The following is a 20330-nucleotide window of genomic DNA, read 5'->3' as shown; positions in this document are numbered from 1 at the left end:
ACCCTTAAAAAAGGAAAAATAAGAAGAAAAACTTGGAAGGTATGATCTGATTGAAAAATGAAAATAAGGAACATATTTGATCTGTCCCTCCTCAGTATAATTTATATATCCTAAGCCACTTCTCTGGCCTTTAATATTTACTACGTCATACAGTAGTTAACTTTTTGAAATAATTCATTTTCTGAACATTATTTTACATGTTCAGGGTAGAAAATTTTAGAATTAGAAAAGTATATTTAAAACATAAAAATCACCTGATTTCCTATAACTTGAGATAACTGTTAATGCTTTAGTCATTTTCCTCCCAGTCTTTTTTTCTATGCACACATATTGGAAAATGATTGGAATCAATCTGTACATGCTATTTTATTTTTTTATTATTTTCAATTAATGTATGGTGTACTACGAGCATTCTTCCATGTCATTAAATAGTCTTCAAAATATTATTTAAATGGCTTCATAGTATTCCAGCATATGTACGCACCATAATATATTTAGCAATTAACATATTGTTGATATTTAGAATATTTCCAATGCTTTACTGCTATAAATTATGCTGAGATTAACATGTTTATACATAAATTTCTATGCAGATCTAAAATTATTTCCTTAGGATAAATTCCACTAGTAGATATACCAGATATTTTAGTGCTATTAATGTGTACTGACAGCTTCCTCGAGAAAGATTTTATCAAGTCTATCGATTATACTCCAACTAGCAGTGTATGACAGCCACACCTTGCTAATGCTGAGTATTTTTTTTAAACTTTGCCAAATAGATAAGTGCAAAATGACGTCTTACACATCAAACTGCTGTCTGTGGTTACCCTGCAGAGATGGATTGGTAAGGAGAGGGTTGCAGGTATTTTAACTTCTATTTTATACGCTCCCGTATTGCTTGACTTTTTAGCTTTTGCAATTAAAATATTAATAATGACATTCCAGTTCTATTATTTCATTACTAAGATTGAAATATTTCCATGTCTATTGGTCATTTGTGCAGCTTCTTTATTAATTACCTATTTCTGCCCTTTGCACATTTTCTTATATTGTGGTGTTTGTCTTTTTTATTAATTTGTAAGAGCTCTTTGTATATTAAGGGCATTGCTCAAATTCTCCATTGTCCAAGATATCTTGCTTGCTTATACTTTCTCTGTATCCTTCAGGGCTGAGCACCGAGCTGGCTTGTTAAGAGTGATCTACAAATATTTGGTGGATGGATAAATGGGTGGATATGTTCAGGACAAAATAATTTTTTGAAAACTGAACCTAACTACTAAATAACAAGTCTGCTCACTAAAGTCTGGAGGCAAATCATGATGGAGGGCCATGCTTTACCTAGAATAAATGAATATACTTTAAGAGAAGGTCACTATACCCACTGTACAGCTAGCTCATCAATATCAAAAGATATTTCATAAACATGTGACACTGTACAAAAGGAATAGCATAAAATTGGCCCTGACCTCAGGGAGCTCCTGATAATTATTCTGTAAGGGCTTAAAGTAAAACAGAGCTTCCCAAGGGCTTCCCCCACCCCCAACGTCCCCTTCCCCTGAAGTAGCAGTTGACTCACTGAAAGAAATAGATGGACTTGTAACAGACAGTGCCTCAAATCCTGCTGAATGCAATACACCAGCTTCCAACACGCATTTGGTTTAAGAATTCTGGAATCAAATCTAGCTTAAAAGAAAATCGACTTCATTTTTTGGCTCTCAAGCAAAACCAAAATTACCCTGTAAATATTGATTCTGTAAGGTTCAGTTAGCCTCCTATGACCTGAAATTAAAAACTACAACAAAAATACATTTTTTAATTGAATTCTGGCTCTTTGTTGTTAATCTATAGCAACAGCAAAATGTGCAAAGCCATGGTGAACTGCCTCTTGTGCCAGCAATGCCACAAAGAGAATGACAATCAGTGAAATATATTGTAAAGCATGAATAGTAGCTAAAATATTTATCTCTTTGCAAGGTATTAAAATGAGAAAACTTTCATAGAGGAAGCTTCAAGCAATTGCATTAGAAGTTGCACAATTTGGTTAGACTGACCTTAGAAATGGAATACAAAGCTGCTTATTTCCATAATGTTGGCCTTCAACAGTATAAAAGGTTAGGTAATTTATCATGATATACAAAATAGTTCTTAAGAATACCTAACTTAAAAAGGAGATCTCGGTGACTTCCAGCTCTGTGAATTTTTAGGTAGTATGATAATCAACATAATTTATATTTAAGTAAATTTGTGTTCTTCTGAAAGGTCTAGTTTGCCAGGTAAGAGAAGTGCATCTCCTATTCATCCCTAGAACAAGTACAGACCAACTGAAGCAAGGTTAGTATACTCATTGCTGCCTTTCCCAAGCATCCCCCACCCCTAGCTGTGTAACTGGCAGAGCTCACATTGGACAGGGAGACATATTTGAATAGGGAGGCTACTGAATTTTGACATACACACTCACAACTCAGATTACACACAGAATATGTTGCCCTCATTAAAAACTGAAGGGCTGTACCTATTGTAGCACCTGTCATAGCTAAGTTCATTGCCCTCAATGCCACCTACAGAGCAACCATTGTCATCACACGGACTCAAATTTTAATGCAGTCAGCTATAGGAAGTCCTTCAAAACACTGCTGCAAAAATTCGCAGAATCACACTCAGAGCTAGAAGAGAAGTTGGAGATCCTCTGATTCAAGCTCCTCACATATAGTCCCAGGATTGGTACAGTTTAGCATTTGTTTGGATTTTGCAGAATTTTTAACGTCTTCTGGTTTCCTTACTAATGAATGGTTTCAATAAACTAAAACTCCTCTTTTGTGAGGTTTTAAATTCTGTTTTATTAGTAGCCTCTGGTGCCCTGGAAGTACAGAATTCCAAGTGGTTACCTTTGGAAGTACACTGACTCAGGGTCACTCACACATTAGAGATTAACTGCCTGATGGTGACTTGCTGGGCTCCAAGAGTGGGGAGAGAAAGATATTGTAAGCATTACGCACATTTTTTGATCCCATGCTTACAAAGAGGACAACCATGCAGAGCCACAAACCTTTGCAGCTCCAGACTTTTCTCCACCGTCCATGATCTCTTGAAGGTGCTGAATGATCAGATATGCAAAGGCCAAGCCCCCAATGTCAATTCAACAACGTCCAGTGCCATGGCACTTACCGTGTGGCACAAGGCTTACCAGTTTTATAAGGTTTTGCTCTAACTCTCAGGCCACTACATGATGTATAGATAGTACAAAGGCCGTTTAGCTTTCTTTCCATTGCAGGCATTTCCTTATTGTATCTCTTACTGCAACAAAGCACACTACTTTTTCCATTTCTAGAGAATTACTAAAAACCAAAAAAAAAAAAAAAATCCATTGCCATCGAGTTGATTCCGACTCATAGAGACCTTATAGGACAGAGCAGAATTACTAGTGGAGGCAAAATTAGAAAGAGTGACCTAGAGGTGTAAGGACACACATCCCATTAGCAAGCTCACAAGCCACACAGAAAACTGGTGTTTCATATGTAGCATTTGAGATTTGTTTCTAAAGAGCCGTAACTATCATAAATTGTTTTGCATTTAAGAGATCAGGCAAAATCCCACTATGAAAAAGCCATTATTTAACACTAATGTCATCATGTTCTCTCCCCTAAGCCCTTAGGAGCAAAAGTTGCCATTAGTATACTTCATCACTCAAAAGTCTATATTGGAGAAAATGGAAATGCACTAATTAAAGAAATGATCAGTACAGCAAGACCATAGGCAGTGCCAGTCTTCCGAGTGCAGTGTGCCCATGTCCTTGCCACGTTTAAACCAGCCTGACAGCACAGAGGAGGAAATCAGTCTTCCAACAAGCCACTCGTCATTACCTATACCAGATGTCTCTGCTCATCCCTGCACTTCCAGAGCCCTGCCTTCCTCAAGCATGTCAACTTTCAAATATGAATGCTAGATTCCACTTCAGACACTTTTAGTTGTAAAAAAGTTGCTTAAAGGTTAAGCCAAATCCTCTCAATACAGTCAGATGTAGTCTCCCTACTCATGCATCTCCCTTAGAAAAGATACAGTTTTATAGCAAACTACCTTGTACACGTAGCCAGCCCATACCAGATTTCCTCAAGCCAGATGAGTTAAAGAGGAGGAAAATGAAGAAGGCTTGAAACAGAATTATGCAGAAAAGAAACAAAAAGAGAAACTGAGCCTCAGAAACTAATTTCCAAGGAACTGATATTCACTATTTGTTGTTGTTGTTAGTTGCCATGGAGTCGATTCTGACTCATGGTGACACCGTATGCGCAGAGTAGAGCTGCTCCATAGGGTTTCCAAGGCTGCGACCTTTCAGAAGCATTTCTCCAGGCCTGTCTTCTGAGGCACCTCTAGGTGATTTTGAACATCCAACCTTTCGACTAGTAGTAAAGCACTTAACCATTTGTACCACCCAGGGACTCCTTCAAAACTCACTATAAGGTATTCTTAAGCTGGGTTGTATGCACACAATGATTATTTGGCTGCTTCCCGTTCAGGGATCTCAATTAAAAACAGTCCCCAGGACATCTGTCCTTGGGTTATTTCAAATTGCCCTGGACTCACATTTGGGGGGATCCCACCCTGCTGTAACCAGGCTTATGAGCATTTCCTCAGGGAAGCAACTAGCAGTGTCAGAGGGGAGGGGCGTCTGAGGATGAAAGGTCATAAACATATGTACAATTAGCCCAGCCTATAAAGACTCCAACCTCAAAGAGGCAGAATAAGTGGGTGAGAGAAGCACATAATGTTTGTTCGTGTTCTCTCTCTCTCTCTCTCTGACACACACACACACACACACACACACACACACACACACACATTCCCTTAAAGAGGGATCTGGCCTTTGGACTGAACTTTTCTTCCTGCGAGCTTACACAGGGAATCCATTTTGTTCAGAAGAGTAAACTACACAATCCAAGAAGAGGTGCCCTTCATGCTCTGGAAATCAGATTTAAGAGCGAAAGTAATCCAGAAAGCAGAGACCACCAAGGCCAGTGCTAGTGGCAGTGAGGGAGAGCAGCTTGCCACAAAACAGCGGCCAGATGGGACCCAGTGGGAGAAGCTGAAAACTGGCCACCCTGGCACTCAAGGACTTTATCGAGCATCAGAAGACTATGCACATCAAGGTAGTGCTTAAGCATCTGACATTAAGAAGCCCTGGTGTTAGTCCACAAACACAGAGCTCAAGAACACAGGCTTGACACCGAGCTTATTGCCTGCTTCAGACCCAAATGGTCTGCTCAAAACTCTCAAAATAACTGCCCGCAACCCCCGTCTGTCTGTTAATCTGTCTGTCTCACGCTCCTTGTCATTTTTCTTTTCTTTCTGAAAAGTAATTCTCTCCCTCCGCAAAGGCTGAATTTAAAGGAAAGTCTAAGAGAGCCCTTTCATTTTCAAAAATAATTTCCAGGCTCTACCCAATCCTGGAAACAACTTACTGACTTAGGAGGATCTTTCAGAACCTGGGACAGCAAACTGGGAGTCATCTCTATTCAGGAGTGAGCTGAAGAGGTGAAGACAAAAAACACCGAAACCATTCTTGGTGGGCTTCTGTTCTTTCAGCCAGAGGCTTACAAAAACTGGAGGGAGAGGAGTAGGATGAGAATGGGGTAGCTATGCCATTTTATTTATTTTTTTAAATCTGAAGCAAATATAAAATGTTAATGTTTGTTAAATCTGGGTGATATGTATCTGTTTTTCCTGGGCTCTGTATATTTGAAAGGTTACATGATTACAACTTTTCTTTTTAAAAAAAAAATTGAGTGAAATTCAACCACGAAAGCTAAACAGTGAAATTCAAGGACCAGATACTTTGTGGTTGCTGTTAGGGGCTGTCGAGTCAGTTGCGACTCATAGAGACCCTACAGGACAGAGTAGAACTGCCCCATAGGGTTTCTGAGCAGTGGCTGGTGGATTTGAACTGCCGAGCTTTTGGTTAGCAGCTGAGCTCTTAACCACTGCACCATCAGGGCTCCCGACCGGATATTAGTCAAGGGAATAATGAATTAGCCTACCTTTCAAAGGTTTTGTAAATCTTGCCAGTGCAAAGAACCTCACTTTAAGCAAACAAGATGTGTAAAAATCCAGACTCACAAAGGAAATCCGTAAGGAGCTGATTCGTTCACAAGGACTCTTTTCTTTATGAAAGAATTTACCATAAGCTCACACAAAAAAACCCCATTGCTGTTGAGTCCATTCCGACTCATGGCGACCTCATGTGCTACAGAGTAGAACTGTCCCATAGGGTTTTCTTATCTGTAATATTTACAGAAGCAGATCATCAGGCCTTTCTTTCACGTGCCGCTGGAGTTGAGCACAAACCATTTGTACCACACAGAGACCTGAATCCACCACAGGGTTTCTTTAAATATGGAATGCCACCACTTTGGTTAACATGGGGTCAAATTTACAAGACATGTTCTTGATGCACAGCTTTTCAGAAACACAACTACCTTTCAAAGGCCCTCCTGTGGATCCCAATCAGGTTTTACGTTATGTGACAGAAAGCAGTTTGACATTGCACCAGAGGACCTACTGTCAAGAAAAATGGAGTCTAGTTTGATTCTAAATGGTGTGTACCTGGGCAAGTCGTTTGCCTGTTCTGTAACTCCATTTTCATGACAGTAGAGTGGAAATACTAGTCCCTTATAACATCTCTTCCAGGAATGCTGTGTAGTCCTAGCCAGTAATTTTAAGCAAAATGCTGAATGATAACAAATGAGATTTCTGCATGGGAGCCCACGCTCCCTGATGTGGCGGAGCTGTTCTCGGGTAGCTGCAGTATTTTCCTCACCATTCCCCGGGGATGGGGGGGACACAAGGAGGCACTAGCAGCCAGATACACCCACTGGAAGCAGAGTGACCCTCGCCATGCAGCCGACACAAAAACCACTCGTAACTACACAACAGCCAAAGAGGAAATGTAACTTGAAGAGCATTTCTCTTTACAAACAACTGATCCTCTGGGACTTTCACTTCAAGCCTCTCAATTGTTCGAAGTAAATGAGGCTCACATTAAAGGCCAGCCAGTCACACATCAAGAAATCAAGCCTCCTCAGTAGGGGAAAATGGCCGTTCCAGAGCCAGCTTCCCGCCTCTCACACTCAGGCCTCTTGTACAAATGGCTTCATTTACCCACATCTGAGACACTCAATCCAGCCAAGCTTGGTCTCCCAAAGCCCTGGAAGCTGAGATACACACGCAGAAGGGTCAACATCTGAAACTCCAAGCAGTCACCTCAGCTCCGATGCAGCACCATAACCGAAGGACTCCAGCTTTGCCAGGAGGTAACTTTATCCTCTTTTAGTCCTCTAATTCCTAACAAGCAATCCTCTGAACTCCTAGCTCAGCCTCTGGGCACAACATACCAAAACCACAGCACAGACTGGGACAAGGTTATGGAGGTAGATATCTGCAGCTCCTCCCACCCTATATGTCTGACTGACAATCAGAGAAAAACCAGATGTGGCCACTGGGACCCAAAACAAGTGGTCTTCTGGTAAGAGAAATTCCAAAGCCTCAGAGCCCTCTATGGAAAATGTCCTGCCTCCAGCCCCCCAGGGAGAAAAATCGCAGGATCATTAGCAAGGGCTCTGGCTGAGCTCAACTTCACTGAAGGTGTATAGGGAGAGAGGTGATCTCTAAAGTAACCAGTTAATTGCCAATAAGGAATGATAATAATAAATTAGCAAATACTAATGTAAACTAACTCAGTTCTGCGGCAGTTGCATGGAGACAACAGAGGAACACTTTATTCTGGAACACATCTTGCAAGCAGATCCCCGTTGGCAAATGTACTGCCTCAGCTAGATGGGCCAGTAAGATATAATGTGGGCAATGGGTGGCCCTAGAATGTTTGCTGGTTACCACGTGATTTGTTTTTAAGAAAACTGGTGTGAGCATGCTTTAAAAAATACAGTCTGCACCATTTTCCATTGCTTCTTCCTGAGCCTGATGGTCACCTTTGACCCTTAAGAATAAGACAATTCCTTCCAAGCCCCCATTGTAATTTTAAAAAAAAAAAAAACAGTTGCCACTGAGCTGACTCTAATTCATGGCAACCCCATGTGTGTCAGAATAGAACTGTACTCCACAGGGTTTTCAATGGCTGATTTTTTGGAAGTAGATCACCAGGCCTTTCTTCAGAGGTGCCTCTGGGTGGACTCGAACCTCCAACATTTCGGTTACTAGACAAGTGCATTAACCATTTGCACCACCCAGGGACTCCTCCATCGTAATAAGCAAACTAAATTAAAAAAAAGAAAAAAAAAGCTCACCAAAGAGTTTGTTTAATTGGGGGTGATGCTTTGTGGCATGTCCTTGCTATCCAAACCAATCTCATCAAATGTATTCATTTTGTAGTGATTTCTGAATCTGCCATCTGATATAGGTTTGCAGCTGCTTTTCTAATTCTTAGGCCAGAATTTCACTCAAATCACTGCAAATCTCTAACTTTAAAACTCTGTTTTAGGGATCAAAGCATGCTTAGCTTTCTTTCTTCTTTTTTTCTTCAAAGCCTAGCTGATGTTTTACTTTCATTATTTGCACTAAGATGACCATGGATTCAGACTTTCTGAAGGATAATTGGAAGCATTCAATTTGGCCTGCCACACATATCCTTGCTCTGAAAACTCTTCCACTGCTATTACCCTGCTACTTACAAAACTGCTGCATGAGCGACCATAGCGTAGCGCCCACACACCCCTTACAATGCCCTGTATAAAAGTAGAAAAAGGAAAGAGAGAAATTGGGATTGAGTTTGAGATCAAAATATAAATACTATGCACCTATGACTGAAATTCTAGAAGCTCTTGCCCTCTATCACTCAGAGTTGTCAGCTCAGAAACATTCAGCACCAGAAAACTAAAAGTAAAAATGCCTCACCAAAGAGACTAGGTGTTTGAGCCATTTCACCCCTCTTAGGGGCACAGGAAGAGGTCCTACCCAAGTCTCCATTCCCACTTGAGGAAATTAATTGCATTTTCTTTCCTAACAATAACCAGGGCCTGGGTGACAAAAAGAGTAACACAGGAATAGTGATGTACAAAGGAATAACATTTTCCAGCATCCAGAGGTACCCAGTAGGCATGCTTCCACTCTGTAAGATAGGAAGAAAATTCATTTGCCATAGTAAGGAGCCTCTCAACAAAATCTGGACTATTTTAAGAAAAATCTTAGCAAGCTGACAAGCCTGCTCTCTTTCTCCCTTCATTCTCTTTCTTTTGCAACCTCCTTTCTTCTCCTCTCTCTCTGCTATTTTCTTCTGGCCCTCTCCTCTCTCTCACACACACACACTCACTCACTCACACACTAAGTCTATGGACTAAATAAACCAGGATGCCAGGGAATGCAAGTCTCACCCTTCACTTTAATATATTTAAGACATACCTGACATCACTAATTCTACAAAAGTCTTCCATAAACAGCAAAGACATCCTCCACTTTGCCTCCTCAAATTTGTGTACAGAACCACAAAATCCACATCACTGATTTCCTGATCCACATCAGAAGACAAGTAAATAACGATATACAGTTTTACGTTATCAGATTATCTCTACAATACTAAAGGCTGAGCTCCAGTTCTCTGGAGTAGTGCTCCATTCCCTTTACCTTACCTACCTAATCATATTTAACGTCATACTCCTTTTAGTTTCTAGGGCCAACAATGTTCAGACGAGGATAGATTTACACACTGAGACAAAAGTTACCGCTTACTTAGCACCCAATCTTGAAAGCTCAGCAGTAAATCTACATATTAATCATGGCAGGGCTGCCACAGAAGGAGAAGGGAGTACTAAGGAGCCTACAAAGTAACATGTGATTAGAAACTATCCTATATTGCTCTCCAGTGACATTATGTGGGTGAACCTAGCTCCCCAACTAGACTGTGAACTCTTTGAGGGCAGAAGCTGCGTCTTATATTTATTTGAAATCCCCATGGTACCTGCCACACAGCTGAGCACATAGCGGGTACTCAAACAATGCTTACTGATTTGAACCAGGGTTTCGAATCTGGTTTGTTGAGTTCGAACCCCCACTGAGAATTTGCATTTCTAACAAGTTCCAGGCAATGTTAATGGTGCTGGTTAGGGACCAATTCTGAGAATCCCTAGTAGAGTTCTTGAAATGGATTATACATAAGAATCACCTGGGGATCTTGTTAAACTATAGATTCTGATTCAGTATATCTAGAGTGGAAATGCAAATTCTCAGCAGGGGTTCAAGCCGGACCGAACCAGTTCAAAGCCTTGATTTGAATAACGCCATGCAGATAAATTACAAAGTATGCTGGGGTAGAAGTAGCACACAATGAGTACAGCGGTTCTGACTCCTCTATAATGGCACTGCAGGTAAGCCCTGTAACTGACTCTACAGCTAATGAAGGCAGTATATTTCTCACAAAGTAGCCCTGCAGAGGAACTTAACATGTAGTGACCTTTGGTTCTAACCTGGAGAGTAAGAATGTAGACACATGCTCAGGAAGGAGATGTTATCCTGAATTGAAATTACCTGTTTACTTGTCTGTCTCCCTATAAGCTCCCTACCCTAGGGTTTAGGATTAAGTGTTTTATTTTTGTATCCCCAGCAAGTAGCACAGTGTCTGGCACATTCTAAGTGCACAATAAATGCTAGTGGATTGACTGCTAGTGAATGACTAAATGACTGGTTTAATGAAACAATATAAAGAAAAGTATAAGTGACATAACTAAATGTAATAGAGAAATGTCCACAGAATCATGTATTTACCACATTATAGCACCTGCCACTTTGTGTTATGATTGTTTATCAAGTGTTGGTTTCTCAAATGAATGAATTAATTAATGAGAAAAATGAAAAGATAGGAAATATACCAAGATATTACCATCCTAGGAATGCAGAATGCCCCATCGCAGCCTGTAGTAGCGTTTATAACTCCATATTGCAAATCTCCTGTTTACCTGCTTGTTTCCCCCACTGGAATGTGCATTCCTTGAGATAGAGACTGTCTTTTTCACCTCTCTAACACCAGCGCTGAGAAAAGTGCCTTAATAAAGAGTAGGCACCTTACAAATGTTGAGGATGTTAGCTGAATGAATGAATCAATCATTTCTGCTCTTCTGTAGATTTCACAGTACCTAAGTATTCTACCCAGTACACGTTCAGGGGCCTCTGGTATGGAAGAAATGGAGAACTGTCATTTTTCACATGCAGGACTTTGTGGCAGATACAGGTTAAATGGCCTGATACATTCTCTGCTGTGAGTGGGCCTCTCCCCTTTCTGAATGGGTTCGTCTCCAGGACTCCATATTGGAAATACACACTTAACCTCGCCCCGATATGCTGCCTTGGCCCTGACTAGCTCTACACACTAGATCTGTGTGATTTTGTTAAACAAGGACGGTATCTGGCTTTGTGAGTCAGGGACAGGATCAGAACTGAAACTTCGAATGGCTATTCTAAAAAATTGAAGCAATACTTTATTTCATTGTGCCCATAGGGGAATCTCAGAAAGGACACCGAAACCTTAGGAAAGCCATGCAGACACAGTCATATATCTCGTGCCCCCTCTAAGTATTCCACAGACACCATGACTCTCATTTCTCTGGTGTCTTGAATTGATTGCATAAATGATCATCAAGCCCGTAGGATTCAACCTTTTGTCCAGCTCCACAACCAACAGCACTCTCAGAAAATGAACCCACAACCTTGGCATCTTTCACCTTCATTGTTTAAATGGCCAATATGAATAGTCTAGCCATGCCACTTTGTAGGTCTTATCTTTATAGAATCAGCCTAAATTCCTCTTCGGTTATAAGTGCCGAGGGAGACACACTCAGGTGTGCAGGCCATTACAACAGCGATTCTCCAGTTGTTGTCTAGTGCAGATATCTACCATTTGTGGGGTGCCTCTGAGTCAGACCCTTTACATTACACAATGTCATATTTCTTGGAACAAACTTGCATGGTAGATGTGCCCATTTTATAGATGAGGAAAACAGACTCAGAGAGGTTCCATAGCAAGAGGTGAAACCAGGATTCAAAATCATAGTCTATCTTATTCCACTACACGTTACTACCTCTGCCTCTCCAGTAGTCTGTGTTCTATTTCCTAGTAGTATTCACTGACATGAATAATTACAATTGTGCCTACCTAGCGCACTACTGGAGCCCTGGTGGCGCAGTGGTTAAGAGACTGGCTGCTAACCAAAAGGTCGGCAGTTCAAATCCACTAGCCACTCCTTGGATACCCCATGGGGGAGTTCTACTCTGTCCTCTAGGGTCTCTATGACTTTCAATATTGTTATTTATAAATTTATGGATTGAAAATATTGGTGATTTTGTTGCTAGCGGAATATTATCAGTTTCTCATTAAAAGCACTGCCGTTTGGTCCTATAAATTCTGGTGGGAATTATTTTTCAGGGACCCAGAATAGCAACTGATGTAAGTGGTACTAAAAACTCTTTGCCCTATAAAATTAATGTCAATACTATAAGCCCATTTCATATGCATCATTGCCTGGGTATGTCAGGCTAAATTATTCCTAAGACAGGAAGGTAGACCTAAAACACGCTCACCAGGAAGCGTACAGCCCTGTGAGAGTCCTCCCTCTTTTGCTGACCTGCTCTGGGACTCTGAATAAGACACTTAGCATCTCTGGACTTTAGTTTCATCATCTTCTGAGGGCAATCTATCAAGATACCTGATAGTGAGAACCAACCACAGCAATGGTAGTAAGGATGTGGACATGCTCTCCAAGTGTGCCTGAAAGAGGACATACACTTCCCAGTGCATCAGATGTCCAACCAAAGAGGAACTTAAGCAATTCATGGAAAAATGAAATCAACTTAAGAACTTTTATTTACAGTCTTCCACCCAGCCGCCACCCACCTGCCATCATCCATATATACCACCCTACTATCCTGAAATATTTCAAGGCCAGCAAACATTTGAACTCATAGTGTTTTAAAATAAAAATATGCTTCCATTTGAAAACACTCATTCCCAGTAAAATTAAACAGAGCTAACTCAAATGCATAATTAATTCCTGAAATTTTCATTATTAGTGAGTTTCGACCTTCTCATCTTTCAAGTGTTATCACCAGAACTGCTAAGAAATGGCAAAGCGTTTTTGTTCTGTTTTTTGTTTGTTTGTTTGTTTGTTTTCGCTTGCCTCTCCTTAACTGGTCCATTCATAATCTGGGCAGGATGCTAGAAAACATTGGTATGACCAAAGAAAACGCAAAAGGGGATTTTTAGGAGGCTGAATTACTCTCCCTAGAAACTGTTCCCTGACCATTGGTGGGTTTCATCCATTTTCAACACTACTTGACTCTTTATAAGTCACTGTGACTGACACACTGGTACCACTGACTAGCAAGCATGCCATATTTACAACCAAACCAAAACGAAACCCATTGCCGTAGAGTTGATCCCGACTCACTGTGACTCCACGTGTTTCAGAATAGAACTTCTACTCTATGGGTTTGCAATGGCTGTAATCTTATGGAAGTAGATTACCAGGCCTTTCTTCCGTGGCACCTCTGGGTGGATGTGAACCACCAACCTTTTGGTTAGTAGTCGTTTGTACCACCCAGGGACCTATATTTGCAACACAAAAAACCCATTGCCATCGAGTCAATTCCAACTCATAGTGACCCTATAGGACAGAGTAGAACTGCCCCATAGGGTTTCCAAGGCTGTAAATCTTCACGGAAGCAGACTGCCACATCTGTCTCCCGCGAAACAGCTGGTGGGTTCGAACCACAGACCCTTCAGTTAGCAACCGAGTGCTTAACCACTGCATCACCAGGACTCCTTATATTTGCAACAGGTAGAGCAAATCTGCCTTATGCCAGGATACTATACAGGGCTTCCAAGGGCTCAGATCCTCTTGGGCTTCCACTCCCAATGTCCACCCCTACAAAGGCCCAATATGTTGGGTTACCCTTTGCCCTGAGAAGCACTGGTGGCAAACTCTGACCATGGAAGTGGCCTTAGGCAGAGATGTTCTCCCCACACCTGCCAGGGGCTGTGCCAGCATGGAGGTGTATGGTGTCCAGAGAGCAGCTCAGGAACGAGGAAGCCCAGGAAGGACCGCGCAGAGCCACTTAGGCACACCCACCTCAGGCAGAGGCACACCGTTGATGATCAGGTCTGGCTGCTGGGGGCCCTGGCTGTTGAAAGAGTGATGGTAGATGTGGTTAGCGCTGGTATTGCGGGTATTCTGGTTCTCCACATTCAGAAAAGTGCTCTCAGAGCGGCGGCAGCCCAGGGGCAGCGTCTGCTGGTGGTAGTCGAAATAGTTGAGGGACGAGGTCAGGGAGGAGCAACTGACAACATTCATCTTGTCTGTCTCCTCCACATCCCGAGGTACCAGGCGAATGTCATTCTTACTGATTTTTTTCTTCTTGCTTGATTTCTTTTGAAGCCCATAGGAGTACTCAGCGATTCTACGTGACAGAAAAGGCAACGTGAATCGCTAACGCCCTCCCAAACCATGCACTGATTAATAAACATTAAGCACCCCAGAGGGCTGCACCCCATCTCCACTCCAGCTCCTTATTCTGGCGCATTACATCGTCAGGTTTCTCCCTGTGCTTTTCACATGCGAAAACAAGCTGAGGGCCATAAAGTTTTCATATTAAATATATAGTAACCTCCCAACCCCCCAAAAAACTAAAAGTTTCTATACTTTGGAATTTCTCATTGTGAGTGGACAGATAGCAAGGGTTGAGGGACGGGGAAAGTTGAGCCTATGGGAGAAAAAGCATGGAAATGCGCAAATCTGGAGCTTCCTTGGAACCCAAAGGAACTCCTGGGTGAAATAAGAAGCAAGTCCCAATTTAACAGAAGAGGAGGTAGAGGGAAATTAAAAAGAAACCACTTGCCAGTTCCTCCAGGCATTTGCCATGTGGCAAACACCCTTAATCAGCTTCCTCTATGACTGACCTGATCAAGTATGGATTGGGGTAGATCAGACCCAGTCCTTTGGCATCGCCTCAGCTCTTCTCTTCCACACCCTCCTTTCTCCCTGCCCTAGCCCTGCTCCCTTCTACTCCCCACCTATCCCCTCCTCTCAGAGAGAAATCAGATAGCCAAACCCATTTGAATGAGGGGAAATGCCTTTTTACCTCTTTCCCCTTAGGCTCACTTTCTCCTCTGCCTTTTTGTCTTGCTCCTCGCTAGTGGGAGAAACTGAGATGCAATGCAGACACTTGCTGTTTTGTCCTTTTATAAAACAGCCCAGGAGACAAGTGACGGTTAAACAATTACTGCAAAGGAATTTAAAGGTTAGTGCATTCAGCATCCTTCTCCATTCAGTTGTACCTACAAGCAGCTGTGCTGCAACTGGAACATAAAGAGCTCATTTTAATTAACACTGACACAGACCCAGTTACGTGCACCAAAGACACCAAGCATTAAGAGACTTGTCAAAAGAAATACATTAAAATGTAGCCAGATTCTCAAAGTCATTTATTACTTTACACATAATGATTCAGCTTATTGTTTGGAAATTAAATTTCTGGGCAATAATCAGCACAACAATAGGATTAATAAATAATACAGGTTGATCTTTTACAAGGAAAAGACTGTGCCTGTATTCTCGCTTGACAAAGCTAATTGTCTGAATACAAAACGGAAGCCCAATTCAAGCAGCTACTGCAGATCATCACACAAGTTTCCTAAATGAATGCATTTGGGGAAGAGGCTCTGCAGAGGCTGAGAACAAGAAACCTCTGCCTAACCACATGGAAAGACAAGCTCCTGAACTTTAGGTTTCCAAAAAGTCTGAGCAGATGGGGAAATTGCATATAGATAGAGGCAAATTCTTGCTCTGTCTCCAGGATCTACCTAGAGCTTAGCAACTGAGTTCCCCTCATCCTTTCCCTCCTTGCCCAGGCCAACTTGCAGTGATGGCAAGCTGATGCTACTGGGGCTTGGGAGTAGATAAAATCCCAAAGACCCTAAGACTGGGGTTGTTTTTTGTTTTTTGTTTTTTTTTTCCTGATCTGTTTACAGAATCAATGGGAAGTTCTAATCATTTTGTTTACCCACAACGGGTAAGTTTGGCAATGCCCAGTCCAATTTTTCAGCTGAGGCATTCATTGTGTAGCCCTCTCTGTATGGCTAATTATTTAATTAAACTGTACTTCACTAATCCCAAACCACCACAGGGAACAGAGCACTTTACAAAATACACATTTGGGTGAAGTTGAAGGGCACTAAGATTTGCTCTCCCCCCTGCCTCACTCCCCAATTCAAATGCTCTCCTCTCTGTTTAATGATCTCTCTGGCAAGCTCTCGGAAAGAGCTCTCACTTCCAGTCATACATTACCAAGAGGTGGCAAAGCCTTCAATATCTTTATTTCAAGCGGATTTCTTTTTCATCAAGGAAAGGGTCTTATGCATTTACTCTACGCTGAGGAAATGGCTTAAAAAGAGTCCTCTCTATCCTTATCTCCATATAAATAAAATTTTATAGACCTCGCATTTTTGTCCTGTAAAAATCACCACTGGCCGTCACAGGTTTCAAAGGTAAGAGCAATATTAATTTCCATTTCTCCCATCTGAAATGACTTGGTACTGAAGGAAAGAAAAGTCATGGCCATCTCACTAGTAACAGGATTAAAGCATTTATGAGGCATTGCAGCTGCTCTTTTATAGCACCTGATTGATATTCATGTGTGGTTAGCATTTGTCTACTAACTTGTGTAACGCAGAGAATAGTAAAAGGGAAACAATAATTGCATCGCTGTTACATATTCAGGGGGCTCTGATTCACAGAAGTATGCATTTCAGATGGTGTCAAATACAAATCGGACCTACAGGAACATATTTGAGTGATTAACATGCAAGCACAGATGGCACAAAAGACACACTGGATGTGTAGGTGTGTTGAAAGCACATACACCTTGGTTGGAAATAGCAGCATCATTTATTTTCAGCAAACTAAAGAAACAACTTTTTTTCAACCATTCCGATGAGACACTGCTGGAAAAAAAATTACATGTATATCCTAAATCGGATTCTAGAAATACTTAGACTTATTTATTCTATCCAATTGTAAGGAAGGGCTTCAGCAAGACCCTCTAATGTGGCTATCAGGAAATCTTTTTTTAATACTAGGTGGCATTCGAGTTTCCACATTCCTGCATTCTCTGCCTCTCTCTCTCTCACACACACAGTCTGCACACATTTCAAGAGAAACTGTAACGTAACAGCCCATAGTGACATCCACTGGTAGGGACCAGATCGTAATGCCACAGTAGAGTCCCTTATTAGAGAAAAGCGCCATGAACTCCAGAAGATTTTTACTCAAACATCTGGATGCAAAGTCCTATTCCCTTACTGGGATGTTTGCTCACCACACCACCAACCAATCAGATATCTGGGAAACATACAGACGACTGGTGGAATTGCACTTTAATAGTCAGATGTTTGGGGACTAAATACAAAGCAAGCCAAGAATAAAGTCAAAAACACTAACCACCTGCTTCCCCACACATTCCTGATCTCTCTTCCCCCTACTCCGTTTCCCATCTTAGACTCCCACTCCGAGGCTCTCTCTGGAGTTCCTCTCTCCAACTGGACAGGACAGCTGCCAGCACTCCCTCTCCTTTCAGTACCTGTCCACAAACACTGTTACAAACACTGTTGTGATCTGAAATCAAGTTGTGATGCTTGCTGGTATTGCTGAAAATATGAATCTCAATCCCTCTCTCTCTCTCTCTCTCTCTCACTCACTCACTTTTTTCTGCCATAACTTCATGAAGACAGCTGTGCAAATTTTAAAATAATTGCTTTTCTGCTTATCATCATTATATGACACAATCCATTGGAACAGTAAATGATCGTCTTCCAGCAAATTGTCAGATCAAAAGAATTGATCCACTTGGACTACCACAAACTCCCCCCTCCCCAAAAGAAGCGCCATAAGTATGTGGCATTCATTTAAGTAGAAAACAAAAACACTGGGATTTTCACACGGAGACAGAGATACATACACCTTATTCATCCAAGACAAAGAGGTAAAGAAAGAAAAGTTGGCTCTACCTGCAGTTGTAGGTCCGGATCTCTTTGTTGTCTCTCTTGCACTTAATCGCCACGAAGATCATAGTGACAAAAAGGATGCCTGCAATGGAGCCCAGGGCGATGATGAAAATCAGGGACAAGTTCACCGAGCCCATTGATTCTTGGGCGTCGAGAGCAGGGGACAGGTAGATTAGGACGAGCGCAGAGGCGGAAAGCGAGGTCTTGCCGTGGTCGTGAGCGACCACAACAAGTTCATAGGAAGCCTTGGAGCTCTCGCCGAAGGTGCGGGTGGTTCTGACTTCGCCGTTGACCTGGTCTATTTCAAAGAATCCGCGGTCGCCCTCGGTCATGTCATAGGTGACTCGGCCATTTTCGCCCTCGTCGTAGTCGTCTGCTTTGACAACGGTCACCAGGTAGCCTATGCCGGAGTTTCGGGGGATGTAGACCTCGGCTGTGCCGTTGATCAGGGGCGGGGCCGTGATGACCGGGGTATTGTCGTTGACGTCGAGGATTATGACCCGCACGGTGGCGTTGCTCTGCAGCGAGGGCAGGCCACCGTCCTTGGCCAGCACCTTGAATTCGAACGCTTTGGTCTGCTCGTGGTTGAAGGAGCGCAGCGCGTAGATGTCGCCCGAGTTGGGATTGATAGAGACATAGGTGAAGACAGGCATGTCCCGCACCTGCGACGGCACAATCTGATAGGAGACACTGCCATTGAGACCCAAGTCGGGGTCGCGGGCCGACACAGAGAGGAGATAGGCGCCAGGCGTGTTGTTCTCCTGCACGATGACCTGATAGTAGGGCTTGGAGAAATGAGGGTGATTGTCGTTCTCATCTGTGATGCGCACCGTGAAGGACTTGGCGCTCTGCAGCATGGGCACGCCGCCGTCGCGCGCCTGGATGGTCAGGTTGTACTGGTCGTGCTGCTCGCGGTCCAGCCGTCCGTCCACCAGGATAGTGGAGAAGCTTTCGTACTCCTGCAGCCGAAAGGGCACATTGCCCAGCAAACGGCACTGCACTCGCCCGTTGAGGCCAGAGTCGCGATCAGACACCCGCACCAGCGCTATCACGTAGCCTGGGGGGGCGCTCTCGCTCACCTCCACCAGCTCGCTGTTGACCGACAGCAGGTTGATGACGGGCGGGTTGTCGTTGGTGTCTAGCACGCTGACGGTGACCTTGCAGTGCGCTGGGATGGAGTTGGGTCCCAGGTCCTTGGCCTGCACGTCTAGCTCGTACACGTGGCCCTCTTCGTAGTCCAGGGCGCCGGTGACCGTGACGAGGCCGCTGTGCGGGTCGATCTGGAAGAGCTCGCGCGTGCGGTCGTTAACGTAGCCGTAGAAGGAGTAGACCACCTGGCCGTTGGTGCCCTCATCTGGGTCGCTGGCATTGAGGCGGATGACGGGCGTGTTGGGAGGCGAGTTTTCTGGCACGCTCACCGCATAGGTGGACTCGCCAAACACCGGGTTGTTGTCATTGGAGTCGGTCACCTTGATGCTGAGGCCCACGGTGCCCAGGTGCGGCGGGTCGCCGCCGTCGAGCGCAGTGATGCGAAAACTGTAGTGCGACTGAGTCTCGCGGTCCAAGCTCTTCTCCACCACGAGTTCGGCAAATCGCGAGCCGTCGCCGCGGGTCTTGATCTCCAGGCCAAAGAGCTCGTTGGGCGTGAGCTCATACGTTTGCACTCCGAAGCTGCCCGAGTCCGGGTCGTAGGCGCTGTCCAGCGGGATGCGTGTGCCGGGGCTAGCCGCCTCTGAGATTTCCAACTCGATCTGTGCCGCTGGGAAACTGGGCGCGTTGTCATTCAGGTCCTTGATCTCCACTTTAATCACGCAGATCTCCATAGAGCTGGACATGACCTCGAGCGAGATGATGCACTTGGGGCTCTGGCGGCACAGCAGGTCGCGGTCGATCTTCTGCTTGGTGACCAGCAGGCCGGAGCTGGGGTTGATGTCCACCAGGTGCGGAGCCGAGTTGGACACCACGCGGAAGGCAGAGGCCTGCCGTGGGTCCAGCGCAAAGCCTGCCTCGCGCGCGTCCTTGGCCACGTTGGCGATCACCGTCCCGGCGCGCTGCTCCTCCTCTACCGAGTACTTGAGGTTAATGAGGGCGGCCGCCTGCGTCCACAGTACCGCCAACAGCAGCAACACCGGCAGCAGGAGTGACTCCATGGCTGCGCGGGGCTCTGCCTGGCCTCGCCCCTCCACACCCCTCCGAGACCGACGCCGCCGGCGCTCCAGCTTCCCGCCGGCTCGGGCCGCCTGTTGCGCGCGTCCCGGGGCCCCGGAGGCCGCGGGAGGAG

General features: G+C 43.9%; 1 protein-coding gene across 3 annotated transcripts in view; it reads right to left on the bottom strand.

The window, feature by feature from the left end:
- Nucleotides 1-20199, bottom strand: part of PCDH19 (protocadherin 19) — a 121621-nt gene extending 101422 nt beyond the window's left edge. For 2 of the 3 annotated variants that reach the window (XM_004377543.1, XM_012555886.1), the window contains exons 1-2: nt 18053-20199; nt 14121-14448 (exon numbers count right to left, since the gene is read on the bottom strand). In XM_004377543.1, coding sequence (XP_004377600.1) covers nt 14121-14448; nt 18053-20199 — 2475 coding nt within the window. Of the gene's footprint in view, nt 1-14120; nt 14449-15129; nt 15271-18052 lie in introns of all 3 variants that reach the window. The other variant, XM_004377542.1, reaches the window with a different exon arrangement.
- Between the last annotated feature and the right edge of the window lie 131 nt (nt 20200-20330).

This window comes from Trichechus manatus, unplaced genomic scaffold (assembly GCF_000243295.1).
Source record: "Trichechus manatus latirostris isolate Lorelei unplaced genomic scaffold, TriManLat1.0 scaffold00051, whole genome shotgun sequence".
Lineage (NCBI taxonomy): Eukaryota > Metazoa > Chordata > Mammalia > Sirenia > Trichechidae > Trichechus > Trichechus manatus.
The sequence above is the reverse complement of the archived record's forward strand: the minus strand, read 5'-3'. Positions and strand labels throughout refer to the sequence as shown.